Source organism: Lagopus muta, chromosome 3 (genome assembly GCF_023343835.1).
Source record: "Lagopus muta isolate bLagMut1 chromosome 3, bLagMut1 primary, whole genome shotgun sequence".
NCBI classification, from domain to species: Eukaryota; Metazoa; Chordata; class Aves; order Galliformes; family Phasianidae; genus Lagopus; species Lagopus muta.
This window is the reverse complement of record NC_064435.1, coordinates 62,626,358-62,638,775: the sequence shown is the minus strand read 5'-3', so window position 1 is coordinate 62,638,775 and position 12,418 is coordinate 62,626,358. Positions and strand designations below refer to the sequence as shown.

Below are 12,418 nucleotides of genomic sequence, written 5' to 3'. Positions count from 1 at the left end.
GATTCCTAATTTGGGGGTTGTCAGTCGTTTTAATTCTTAATGATACTATTTTATATTTTTATTGCAACTTGCCAAAGAGCAAGGCTATGCAGAAGAAGTTTTATTTTGTACTGACTGACAAGGCTTAAGCACTATTGCTTGGACATCCCCTTGCTTCTGTGGTCATCTCCAAGGATTTCAACATTTTTTCAAACAAGATCTGAAGCTCTAAATGAAGGTTATGTATCTACAGAATGATGCAGTCTGTGCATGATTAGCATCACCCACATGGGAAAGAAACTTCTAAAACTCAATTATTTAAATGTAAATGGATCCAAACAGTTCAGCTTTTTTATAAGGCATAAGTTAAATTTCAAAACAGATTTCAAATTTACATGAAATAAAATTCTTTAAAAGATATCCAGCAGAAATGCTCTGAGCCAATAAAGGCAGAGAAAAACAAACATAAACCAACCAAATAAACAACAAAAAAATCCACACTTCACAAATGTATTTGATTTTATTCTTTACCTGTGCCCAATCTCCAGGATGTTATTATGTAACATTTGAAGAAAGAAAGTAAACAGGGTGGAACTGTTCTCATTAAAAGTTAAGCACTAGAAATGGGACAAAACAAAACCAAAATTGTACTTTAGAAATGTGCTGAAACGAAAAGATAAAGTATAAGTTGACAATATATGTATTAGCTTACCTGAAGAATTAGGCTGTAACAGTTTAGTAAAAAATCTCTCAGGTAAGAAACAAAGCAAACATCTAAAATTAAAATCTGAATATACACTCTAAAAAGCAACTGTCAGCCAACAAATGAGCAAAGTTGGTTGGGTTTTTTGTTTTGTTTTATTTTTGGTTTTTTTTTTTTGGTTTTACTTCAGGAAAGAAAATCATTTTGATTAGTGTTACGTTTGGAAAATTGTATATTATATTAACAAATATCAAAAGCTTTTAAAAGTGATTAAATATTATACTGGCTTACCACCATTTATGATACCTCCCCTCTTTTGGTCATGTTCTACTCTTTTTAACTCTTATGTTCTTTACTATTCCACAAGTACAGACAACACTCTCTTACCAGTTCTGCTACAAATTGCATCTCTTTCCCCATGTTACCAATGACTCCATGCACGAGAGCCTATGCAATTACATTAAGTCTTTTGTGTTAAAAACGTATAATAGAAATTTCATTTACAGCAGTGGAAGATACCTGCGTGGTCATCTGTGGCTCATGATTTTGTATGTTGTTATCATGGAACACCGTTTCGCCAAGCCATAGAACGTCTTTGGAAACTGACTGGGTGCATCACCTACCTCTACACTTTGTCACACATCTTTTACTGAGCAAGTCTTAATAACAAACATTATTTAGAATTAATACTGTTCTCTGAAGCATGTGAGTTAAGCAACAGAAAGGAGCCTGATTCTTGTAATAGCACTAGCTGGAGCAAATATAAAATTCATGTAATTTTCATCCATTCCCTAACTTAGAAAGCAAGGTATCTCTTCAAACAAACAGTAACAACAATGGAGTTTTTCCTGTTTTGTAATGCACTAAGAAGGAAAGTTTATTCTTAGCAACTTTGGCATGAGATCATTAAAATAAGCTGATTTTTTTCCAAGTCATTTCTCTATTAAGTGAAGTTTGCTATTCAAAATGCTGTATCTATTTCCCATGTTACTTAGCTTAGGATACACTTTTCACATCCTTAGTTGTGTGCATTTTGGACACAGACCATGTCAAAATGCTTATTTACTTCACTGGAAAGCTGTTACAATACATAATGGAATTCATTAGGAAAGAAAAAAAAAAAAAAAAAGAACATGGTGGTTCAAATTAAAGTTTAAGACACCAATGAGAAAATCTGGGAGAAGTCTAGAACTACGCATTGCCAGAGATCCTGCCTGAGGCACTAAATCCCCTGAAAGCCTGCTAGAAACACCAGATTAGAGATGCCAAAAATCTACCTAAAGAAGGTGCTGAGTAACCAGAACACAAGTGGTGTCACCATATAATACATACATTCATCTAAAAATAAACAAAAAAAAACACACAAAACCTAGGAATCCTCATCTACTTAATGTAGCTTTCTCTTTCAGTTTAGGAGAACCCTCCTAATTTGGGGAGAAATGACTCAAACTAAAAGAGGAGAGATTTAGACTGGATATAAGAAAGAAGTTTATTTCACAATAAGCATGGTGAGGCACTGGAACAGGTTGCCCAAAGATGTGGTGGATGCCCCATCCCTGGAGACACTCAATGTCAGGCTGGACAGAGCTCTGGGAACCCAAATCTGCTGAAAAGGTGTTCCTTTTCTTGTAGGGAATTTGGACTACATGACCCTTAAGTGTTTCTTCCAACTCAAATGATTCTAAGATAATATTTACCTGTTCAACTACTATTGCATTTCGTAATGAAGTTCGCTCTTGAAGTTTGGACACAAACTGCTTCATGTCTGGAATAAAATCCTCGAAAGTAGAAACCTGTATATTTAATATTAAAAAAAAAAAAAAAAAAGACAACAGCAATAGAATACTCAGTAGCAGATGAAATTTACTCAGTGAAAGGGCATGTTTTACTGCGTTATTTTAAACCAAATAAGTCTGGTACTGTTAAAATGAAATTCCACCCTCACCCATCTCCATTTACCTTTACCCTTACTAACACCGAAGAGTAAGAAACAGCTTTGTTCACTCCAGGAAATTTCCAACACTATCAAAATAAAGGTTTTCTGAAGTAATTACCTAATTCACATTCAGAAACACAAACAAACAAAAAGCAGCTACAAATATATTTCTTGGACAGAAATATAGTAACAGTAGTAATTAAAAGAAATGAGTCATACGTGTCTCTTATAGAGCTTCCTGGCTTTTCCAGTTGGGGTAATCATAATTACAGCATACCACCTTATTCCATACACGGTTTGGCTCTCAGGTTTCAAGACCTGTGAGATTACTTCCACTAGTTTCTTGTGAGGAATAGTATCAAAAGCTCTGGACACATCACCCTGAAACAGAAAAAATATCTTCCATCATGTGCTATATCTTATGTTTAAATATCTTTCATATTCATCAATATCACCATAAATACTGTGACAATATGGGGCAAAAATAACCATTTTAGTATATAACCACAATTGAAGCATCACATAGGAATGAAATTACAACATTAATTATTCAAAATTGTGACAAGCAAACTCATTTCTTATCTGAAGATTCTTTCCTCAGTCATCAATGAGTTTTCCCTTGCAGGGGACAACAGAACTCAGTTTTAGTACAATGTCTGTTACTAGCAGAAAATGGTACAGCAGTCCCTACATTCATCTGTACTGTGTAGCACTTCTTTTCATGATTAGATACCAATGGACACAAAAGGTAGCATAGTGGAAGTCGCATACACAGCCTTAAATATTACATTGCACTGAAGTTTATTGCTGAAGTTTTTATATAATTATTATTTTAAGAAACTTTCTCCTCTATATTTAGTTCTGACCATGACATCTTAGACTTTTGGAAAAATGTAAACCTAGATGTTTTGCTTTTTCTAAGTCTTATACTATGATCTTAACTTTGCTTTTGTTTGCCATAGTCACAATTCAAGGCCTTCTGAAGAAGCAAAAACTTGTAAAGAACTGTGTCAATGACATGATCCTTTGTCCTTAAAGGTAAGACAATAATTGAAAACAATTTTGGGACATGACAACTGATGTACAAGAGCATGAGGTAGGAGCCCCGCTATACTATATATAAGCTGTATAATTTTATATAAATCACTCAAATAGCAATAGCCTGCTAGCTATTACTTAACACAAGAGTTAAGTAAATGCTCCTTCAAAAAAAAAAAAAAAAAAAAGAGATTTTACAATAACTCAATTATTTAAAGTGGTAGAATAGATTTGTTGGACACGCTTTATACTTCAGGTATTTAATCTCAAGGGACATCCATATTATGGAGATAGAGGAGACTTATTTACTGAAAAGATACTGAGTTTATCTAGAAACACATAGGATTTTTTTTTTCTGTTTTTAACTTAGGAAAATGACGCTAAGAGCCTATTCAAGTTTGTATGTTTGTCCCATCATTATACCCAAGTAAATGTAACTGCAGAAGCACAGCATGTGTCTAGAAGCAAGAGCTGTTGCATGACAGAGAAATTAATAAAAATATCAAAGTAAAAGAAGCAATACTTCAGGAAAAGCAAACAAACAAACCAGTCTAAATTAGCTATGTACAAAACCCAACTATGACAAAGAAGTAGTTATGCGCACAGACCAGAGCTATAGAAGATTTGCAGTAGCTGTCTTTGAAAAGTTAGTCTGAACGCAGGATTAGAATAGGCATACCTTTACAAAGTAGAAATGAGGCATTTCACCACCTGATTCAAAAACTTTTGTAACAAACTCCTTCCATTTCCTGTAGATATCATCTCTCCCGAATACTGAAGAGCCAATGATGTTGGTGTTTACAGTTCGTTCATAATTTAACACACTAAATAGATTTTTTAGCTGAGTGTTATAGCGCTGTATCTATAGAGACCAAAGAGAAACATCCTAAGGCTTTGAAACATACTAAATGCAATACTGAATGTTATACTAAATGTCTCTCATTTAGATGAGCTATGAGAGGAAATCTGTGTATTTGCTGTACTACTTTGATCAAATACAGTTTTCAGAAAGAACGAATATAGCAGCAGTGACTTCCTGGAAGTGACAAAACAGTCTCAAAGACACCAATGTGGTGAAACAGTTATGGACATAAATAAATAGACTTGGATAAATAAAATCATCACCAGCTGTAAGGTAAGAAGAAATAACAACATGTGCTTGAGACTTTAAGTTAAACCCAGCTGCATCGCTTCATGAGCCTCTACAGATAATTTATGCAAAGATTTACTCTACTTCAGCAAAGATTTAACTCTCTTAGTTATGGGAATAGTGGAGTGCAGCAGCGTGGCAGTGAAGTCCTGTAAGTCAATCAGCTCTGTCAACACAGATCTGGCTACAAGAGTTTGGAAAAGGCAAGCCATAGTATTAAAGGAAGTAAACAAACTAACAAACACGCTAATGAATCTGTTCAGAACTCTGGAGAATTCCTCCAAATATGCATAAATAAATTCTAAAAGGTTTCTCACTCTAAATGGCAGCATTCTGATCAAGCCATGCATGCAATAAAATTGCCAAGTATGAAGCATACCAAGTTCATCTGAGAACATTATTTTTGCCCTGAAAAAATCAATTCCAGGTTGCAGTGAAAAACTGACAAAACTAAAGCACACCAAAACCACTTGTACTGCAGTCACCGACTACAAACAACATGATCCAACTTTACTGTTTTTCATTAGGTAAATAGTTTGTTAATTCACTGGCTGATCCTGCAAAATATTTTTTACTACAAAAAATTAACTGCTGAATTGACTGCTGAAAATTAAGACACATTCTTGAATTAGTGCAGTGGTTTCTTTTCTGGTATATGCCAAGTTCCTATGAAAAGCAGTCAAAAGGGTAGAGATGTAGCTCAAAGATAAATAGAAGCAGCAGATCAAAGTAGTTATCAGTAGAGAAGTTCCTCCCTTCCTTCTTAATGATTGTGTCCCCAGATGGCTGCCTTAAGAACTTCTCACAAAGCTGATGGCCATCTGGGTGTTAGCACTGGGGTCAATGAAAGAAGCTTTAGCATTCAAACCTCAGTTTGAACTAGGCCTGTGAGACATCCAGCAGCAGTATTCACAGCAGTAACTTCTTGTAATGCTGGCAGGAATTCTCTCCTGTCCCTCAGTTTTCCAGAACAAGCCTAATCTACAGTGCTATCAGTATTTTTGCAAAACCTAAGGGTTTGCTGGAATCTCTGCAGAATGCAAGAAAAGATTATACACTCTCAAACCAATCAGTTAATTAAGAAATCCTCTTCAGGCTTCCCATTATGTTTGTGTATCCATGTATGTATCTATGTATTTACACACAGATATGTTGAAGTTCAAACAAAAAGAAGGTTGAAAAGCAAATACATAAAACCTCCATTAAAAGAAAAAAGAAAAGCATAATCTACACTGTTTGAGGACAAACTCAGAGAACTGGATTAATTTCACTACAGTTTTGGCAGCAAAGGTTAAGAGCTGCCCAAGAGCCAGAAGTTAATTTGCTGGGTACTTGAGAGATTTTTTTCTGGCAATTCATCTGGATGCATTCCACTGCTGAGCTGCAAGAACTGACAAAGTCTACCACTGCAGTTTCAGTCTAGCCTTAAAATTCCAAACCCTGGAACGCTGTCAGACACAGAAAGAATCTGAAGATGGTCTTCTTCCTACAATTTAAATACCTGGAGGAAACTGCAGAGCAGAGACATGCTGGAATATAAGACAGGTTGAAAAACTGGAACAGACCAACGGATAGCAGGCAATGAAAGAAAGAAACTGAGCAGCCACGCAAGCTGGGGAAGGAAAGAAGGGAAGGAAAAGAAAAAAAACAAACATTACTTCCATTAGGTTGTAAACCCCAAATTCTTGAATTTGGATTTGGATAATTGTCTTGAATTTGAAAGATAATTGTTTTGGATGACGTTTTCTGCATCTGTCTGCTATCACAGAAGAGAGGTAACACTATCATTACCTTTCATGGATTTATAAAATCATTAGCATTGCTTTATGATGCTCTCCCATTTTTTGTCAGATGAGGTCTTTTCATGACAGCTGCTGTTCTTGGCTGCTTATCAGCACTCATGAACAGAAGTCTACAGTTCCCTCTTTCTAGCATGCATCTTGCCTCTCAGCTTCAGGGCTACGCAGCAAGCTGAAGCCACTTGGCCAGCAACCATAGTTGACTTTTAATCTTCATCTTCTGGGCATTCAGGTCTGGGGTCATCCTTTATCCCAGTTTGTTATGGGAGCAACAGAACCTTTTAAAGTACTGCAGCTATTTTTGGATTAACTGTGGGCATACTCTGACAGTATGATAGCCACAGAAAGACTAGATGAAAGTAACACTTCAGAACAGCTTTTCCTTCATGTCCTTTAAACGCAGAATGGGATTACTCACTGAACCATCAGCATTAAGAAGCTGTTGAACTCTCACCCATTTGGAGAGCTTTTCATCTATGGAACTCAGCCTTAAGGAAAAAGAATCAATTTAGTCATGGGAGATAGTGAAACTGTGCTTCCACTATATTTTGCAGTTAACTCGCTTGTTAAATGGATTATTGTACGCACTCTGTGTTAAGCCTTTGTTCCCACGCAGTAGTAATTCCCATCTTAATTTCTATTTCCTTACTATGCTTGATCCAGCCTCCTCAACCCTTTTAGGCCTTCCACTGCAACATATATGGTTCACCATTATTTGGCCTGCTAACTTGGCAAGATCCCCTGGGCTGACCTGGCACAACAGCCAACCAGTCCAACGATGCACTCAATCAGTACTCAGGTAAATCCCAGCAGGAGAGATTCATCTGTCCCTAATTCTCTGGTGTGCCAAACAAATACAGCATTAGCTCTGAACACTGAGCACTTAGTGTCTGACTCTTCTGTTCCTACCCCTATGGACAGCTGTGTCCATCACAGTCAGACTCAGTAAGCAAGGCTGAGGGAAACTGACAGAAAGAGGAGAGAAGGCAAACACGATTACCCGACAGCCTGTGCTATTTTGTTAGACTAATATCATTAAGACAGGCTTACAAGCAGAAGTGTGTAGCTCTGGAACTGCAGGCTAATGATGAGTACTGGGAAGGGAGAAGTTCAGCTAAGGTACAAAGAGTAGGTGCATTCAGTCCTTTTGATTTTAATGTTTCAGTTCACCACTTTAAAACTAGTTAAGTGAGCAAGGTTTTTTAGTTAACATGAAACAGCTGCCTCCATCAGACCGACATAAAACAATAAGGAAAATAAAAACCTTCTTTTCTCTGCTTTCCTTGCTGAGTTTCTGTCCTTCAACAACACGGCTTAGTCTTACTACAGGTCTTAAACCATTGATTTTAGGAATGAACCGGAGCCTTGATGCAATAGGAAAATACTTTTTTTGATGGATCACTTCCATCTCCTCTGAAGATAAAGCACGCAGATGTACTTTGGCAAAATGGTTTCTAAAATATAAATACATATTGAACGTAAGCAACAGGAAATGCAATAAAATATTTCACTCTTATTGTAACTGAATCCAGGTATTTTACTAAAGAGATAACTACAAATACTAATCTCTACAGAACCTGGTATGAAATCTGAATTTCAGAATAATTCCATATATCAATGTATACCATTGACAACATGATACATTAATAAAAGAGCATATATGATGTAAACTAATGTAATGAAAAAGATCTAAATTAACACAAAAATGTAATCACAGACTAGTCAAGTATATTTGAACATTATGATTATTATTTTTATTTTTTTTACTTCAACATCTTTCATGGTTTCAGAATCTTGGAAGATATAAACAAAGGATAGGATTTTCTGAAAACTGTATGAAGACAGGCCCAGGGAAGGACATACACAGTGTAACAGGCTGTTGTACTTCCAACATTTAGAGCAGAATCACACAGAATCACAGAATGGCCTGGGCTGGAAGGATCTTAAATCTTAATAGGTGGCAGCTACCACATTAAAAGTTACAACAGAGAAAACAAAAGGACAATTAAGCATTCAGCAGCATAATTCAAAATAATCAGGTTGATGAGCAGCAGTCAGCTAAAGTAAATAGAATATAATAAAGAATGGAAGGCTCTTAAATGACAGTCTGGGAAGTGTGCTTCCCCCACACAGACACCACTTCAGGATTTACAATTCAGTGTAGCTCAGCCCAAATTGATACTAACCCATGCAATAAGGTAGGAAAAGGAAACAGCACCAAGACCTCGCTTTTACTTAAGATGGTGAAGGTGCGCTACCTGCAACATAAAGGAGCTGGGTCACTGTACTACACTGCCTATGTTGTTCAGAAGGAAAAAAAAAAAAAAGACTGTTGTTCATTCTTCCCTGGGAAGTAAAACGAGACAGTTCAAACCCCTGAAGAACAAGGGCTGCAAATCTAAATTTGCATTCGGATTTTGATATCCTAAACAAACCATCAAGCTGGTTTAGGAAAAGGAAACCATGGTATAACATAAGGCAGTGGATGGATGGAAGACCAGGTCAGCACGCTCTAGGAGATCTCTGAAAAGTCAAGCAAGCAGACAAGACTCAAAAATATTTCTCTTGTGTATACCAGCACAATTCAGTAAGTCAGTGATCCAGTTGTTCCAACTGTGACAGCCTGAGTGATACAATGCATGCCTGGGCCACCAGGTTCAGCGTTTTGAGGATTTATATTCAAGACTGGAATTAAATTTTCAAAATTCAGCTGACGAGGCAGATCATGTTTTCATAGCTAGAGATCACTGCTATTTATTACGACTTCTTTCCTAAACTTACAGAACATAACATAGATACTGTATGCATTAGCTAGAATACCAACATAAAATGAAGAACTCCAGTTCATCAGAAACAACCAAGTAATCAAATCTCCATTGCTCTGAAGTTCACATTTCTGACACTGGATGGGAGAAAAAAAAAAAAACCAACAAGACACAACAACAAAAAACTACCAACACACCAATTTTAAAACATGACTTCTTCTAAAAGCGGAGATAAAGACACCCTGTCAGCATATCTTCATCATTACTCCCTGCCCAGTTGTGGAATTTGATGTCATTTTGCCTGAAGCAACACTCACTGCTTATTTCATGGCAGTACTGCTGATTTTGAACATGCACTAATCTAGTGGCCTTTGAACCATCCTCATTCATATTCACAGTGCTGTCACACAGTGGACCTAGTAGGAATTTGAGTACAAGATCTGCCAATCACTCCCTGTGAAAACAGATGCTGTCACTGTGACAAGGTGTACATCATTTAAAAAAAAAAAAAAAAAAGGCTCTGCATTACATGGACCAGGTAACTTGAAGCAGCAGTATCATGAAATACTGATTTCTTTCCTTCAAAAAGAAAAAAAAACAAAACTGTTTTTCAGTTGGGGGTATGCAGTTTGGTTTAACTTCAAAAATCTACAGAAAGTTGCTTGCATGCAAAATGTCCACCAAACTTGATCAAGAATCTGAGAAAACAAAACAAAGTCCCCTGTCAGATCTGATACCCGTATCCTTGAGCTGGATTCTGCACAGGAAGATTTACTCACATGTACAGTAGTACAAGATAGGGATTTTCTCCGTAAGGACAATTCATGGAAAACTTATGAATAAAGACCTACTCTGTTCAGCTCAGACAGTTTCATCCATCTTCTCTTCCCCAAAGTCTACATCAGGGACTACACTGGCTGTAAACACTTTCTTGTGAGCCAGCTCATAGCAATCAACAAGAGCAGCTTCATCTGGAGAGGAGGAAGAACCAGGGCAGCCACCAAACAACCATCAGGGCAGCAATAGAGGCCACCTGATACTGTTCACCCAGGGAAGGCAGAGGCAGCTCAATATACTGAATACGTTGCCTGAGAAAGAGGGGATGGTGCCCTGAGAGCCTAGAAATGCCAACCCCAAACAGCTGTTTCTCAACATCTCTAAATCCTCATTTCTTTCTTCCAACATGAAATGGGCATCTTGCCATATGCATGAATGCAGTAAACTGGATTAGGAAGAGACCTCACATTACATAGCACACTCCAAAAAGCAGAGTGCTGAATACCCTTGTGAGTGAAACAGTGCATTGAAGGTCCATAGAGCCCTATACATGTCCCATAGCCAACAGCAAACATCCTGTCCTTACAGCATGCAGTTGGCTGTAAAATACACAACAGTACTTTTCTGAGGTGCTGCTCCACCTGACAGCAATCTGCATTTCAGGGCCATCCTGAAGCAAAAGGTGGAAACACTTCGAGAAGAGATAGGAAGAAACAGGATCAGCACTGATTAGGGTCCTTTGTGCTTCCTTTGTATTCAGAGCTTTATGAGAGAAATTGGTGGCAGGGAAGAAATGACTAAAACCAAAGCCACCTGCTTTCTTTTAATCATACACCCCACTAAAAACAGCATTATATCTATTATGTAAAATCCAGACTTGATACTTTATGCATACACTCTAAAAATATGTTAGCCTTTGAAGTACATTAAAACTACACAAAACACTCATCAAACACTGACACAGCTTGAAGACAAGACAAAGTATACCTATAGTTGAAAGCTATTTTGCTACTACTGTTTAAAATGCTGATTCTGGGCTGCAGCTGCAAACAGGATCAGGGCCCAATAAGTGCTAACACACATAGAAGAGAGCTGCACAGGAGAAACACCAGTGGTACCATCAGGGAACACGGAGGGCATAAGAGAATTAAAAAAAAAAAAAAAGAAAGAAGAAATCACATAGAAATTTGGAAATCAACAGACATCCAGAAATTCAAAACAATTTTTTTGAATTGAAGCAGTTAAAGAAATTTCTGGCACTGTGAATCACTGATCATTAAAAGGTTTAAAAATGTGACCTATCAAACCAAAATCCTCCTTATAATGGGTATTAAGCAAAGGCTTCTGTTCTCCTATCAAAGAAATAAAAATTTGAATAGGCTCTCCCACATCAAATATATACAAACCTACAAGCCATACACACCACTACTACAGGTTGACTTCCTCTTGGAAAATTAAGCACACAAAAGGCAGATAAAGGGGCAATAGATGAAAGCAGAATTATAACTTCACATAACAAGACGTGAGACTTCCACATATTTCAGTCATGTTTGATTAGTTATGTTACCTAATTCCAATGTTCTGTAACTTGCCCCAGATAAACTTTCGGTAGTAGAAAAGCATGTTTTTCTGGAACATGGTCTCGGTGATATAGAAAAATGATTTGAGCAACTCGATAACATAGGAATCCATCAGCCAGTATAGGAATTTTGCCAAAATTTCTTCACGGTAACAATGTTCATAGGCAGGAACAGAATGATTACCTTCAATAAATAATTCAAATGTAGTTAATGTAGTCATAGCAAAGGCCAACTGTCCGTATTAGTAAAAACCAGAAACAAACTATACAGAACAACCCACATATACAATCCCTTCCTAGCACGAGGCCAGTAAAAAGAGAAAAAAAAACAAACAAATAATTCCACAGATGCAGCTCAAAATTTTCATTGGTATTAAGTAATTATAAATCGTTGCAACTTTCCAATAATATGTTTCTAATTAAAGTAGAATTTAGCAAAATACAGCTGGATTATTTAAAGAGACACTACAAAAATGTTTGTTAGATTAGCTGCTCAGCACAAATCACAGCTGCTGCACAAACTTTGACACAAAGAGATGAAGTTTTAAACTGAAACTTATCAGATGGAAATCAGTTGCTTAGTTCTATACCCTGCCTGGGTTGTGCGCTCTCTGCGGCAGAGACACTTTCATGTCCAAAAAAAAAAATACTGCCAAAAAGAGATAAAAGGATTCACTTCAATAGAAGCTAGT

The 12,418-nt window shown here is 36.8% G+C and overlaps 1 protein-coding gene across 4 annotated transcripts in view; it reads right to left on the bottom strand.

The window, feature by feature from the left end:
* TERT (telomerase reverse transcriptase) overlaps window positions 1-12,418 on the bottom strand; it is a 30,416-nt gene that overhangs the window by 13,483 nt on the left and 4,515 nt on the right. For all 4 annotated transcript variants that reach the window (XR_007375830.1, XM_048939674.1, XM_048939675.1 and 1 more), the window contains exons 3-8: window positions 11,715-11,910; window positions 7,870-8,059; window positions 4,336-4,518; window positions 2,838-2,999; window positions 2,380-2,475; window positions 511-596 (exon numbers count right to left, since the gene is read on the bottom strand). Coding sequence is in view for 3 of the 4 variants with exons in the window: in XM_048939674.1 (XP_048795631.1) it covers window positions 511-596; window positions 2,380-2,475; window positions 2,838-2,999; window positions 4,336-4,518; window positions 7,870-8,059; window positions 11,715-11,910 (913 nt within the window). In the remaining variant the exon portion in view is untranslated. The remainder of the gene's footprint in view (window positions 1-510; window positions 597-2,379; window positions 2,476-2,837; window positions 3,000-4,335; window positions 4,519-7,869; window positions 8,060-11,714; window positions 11,911-12,418) is intronic.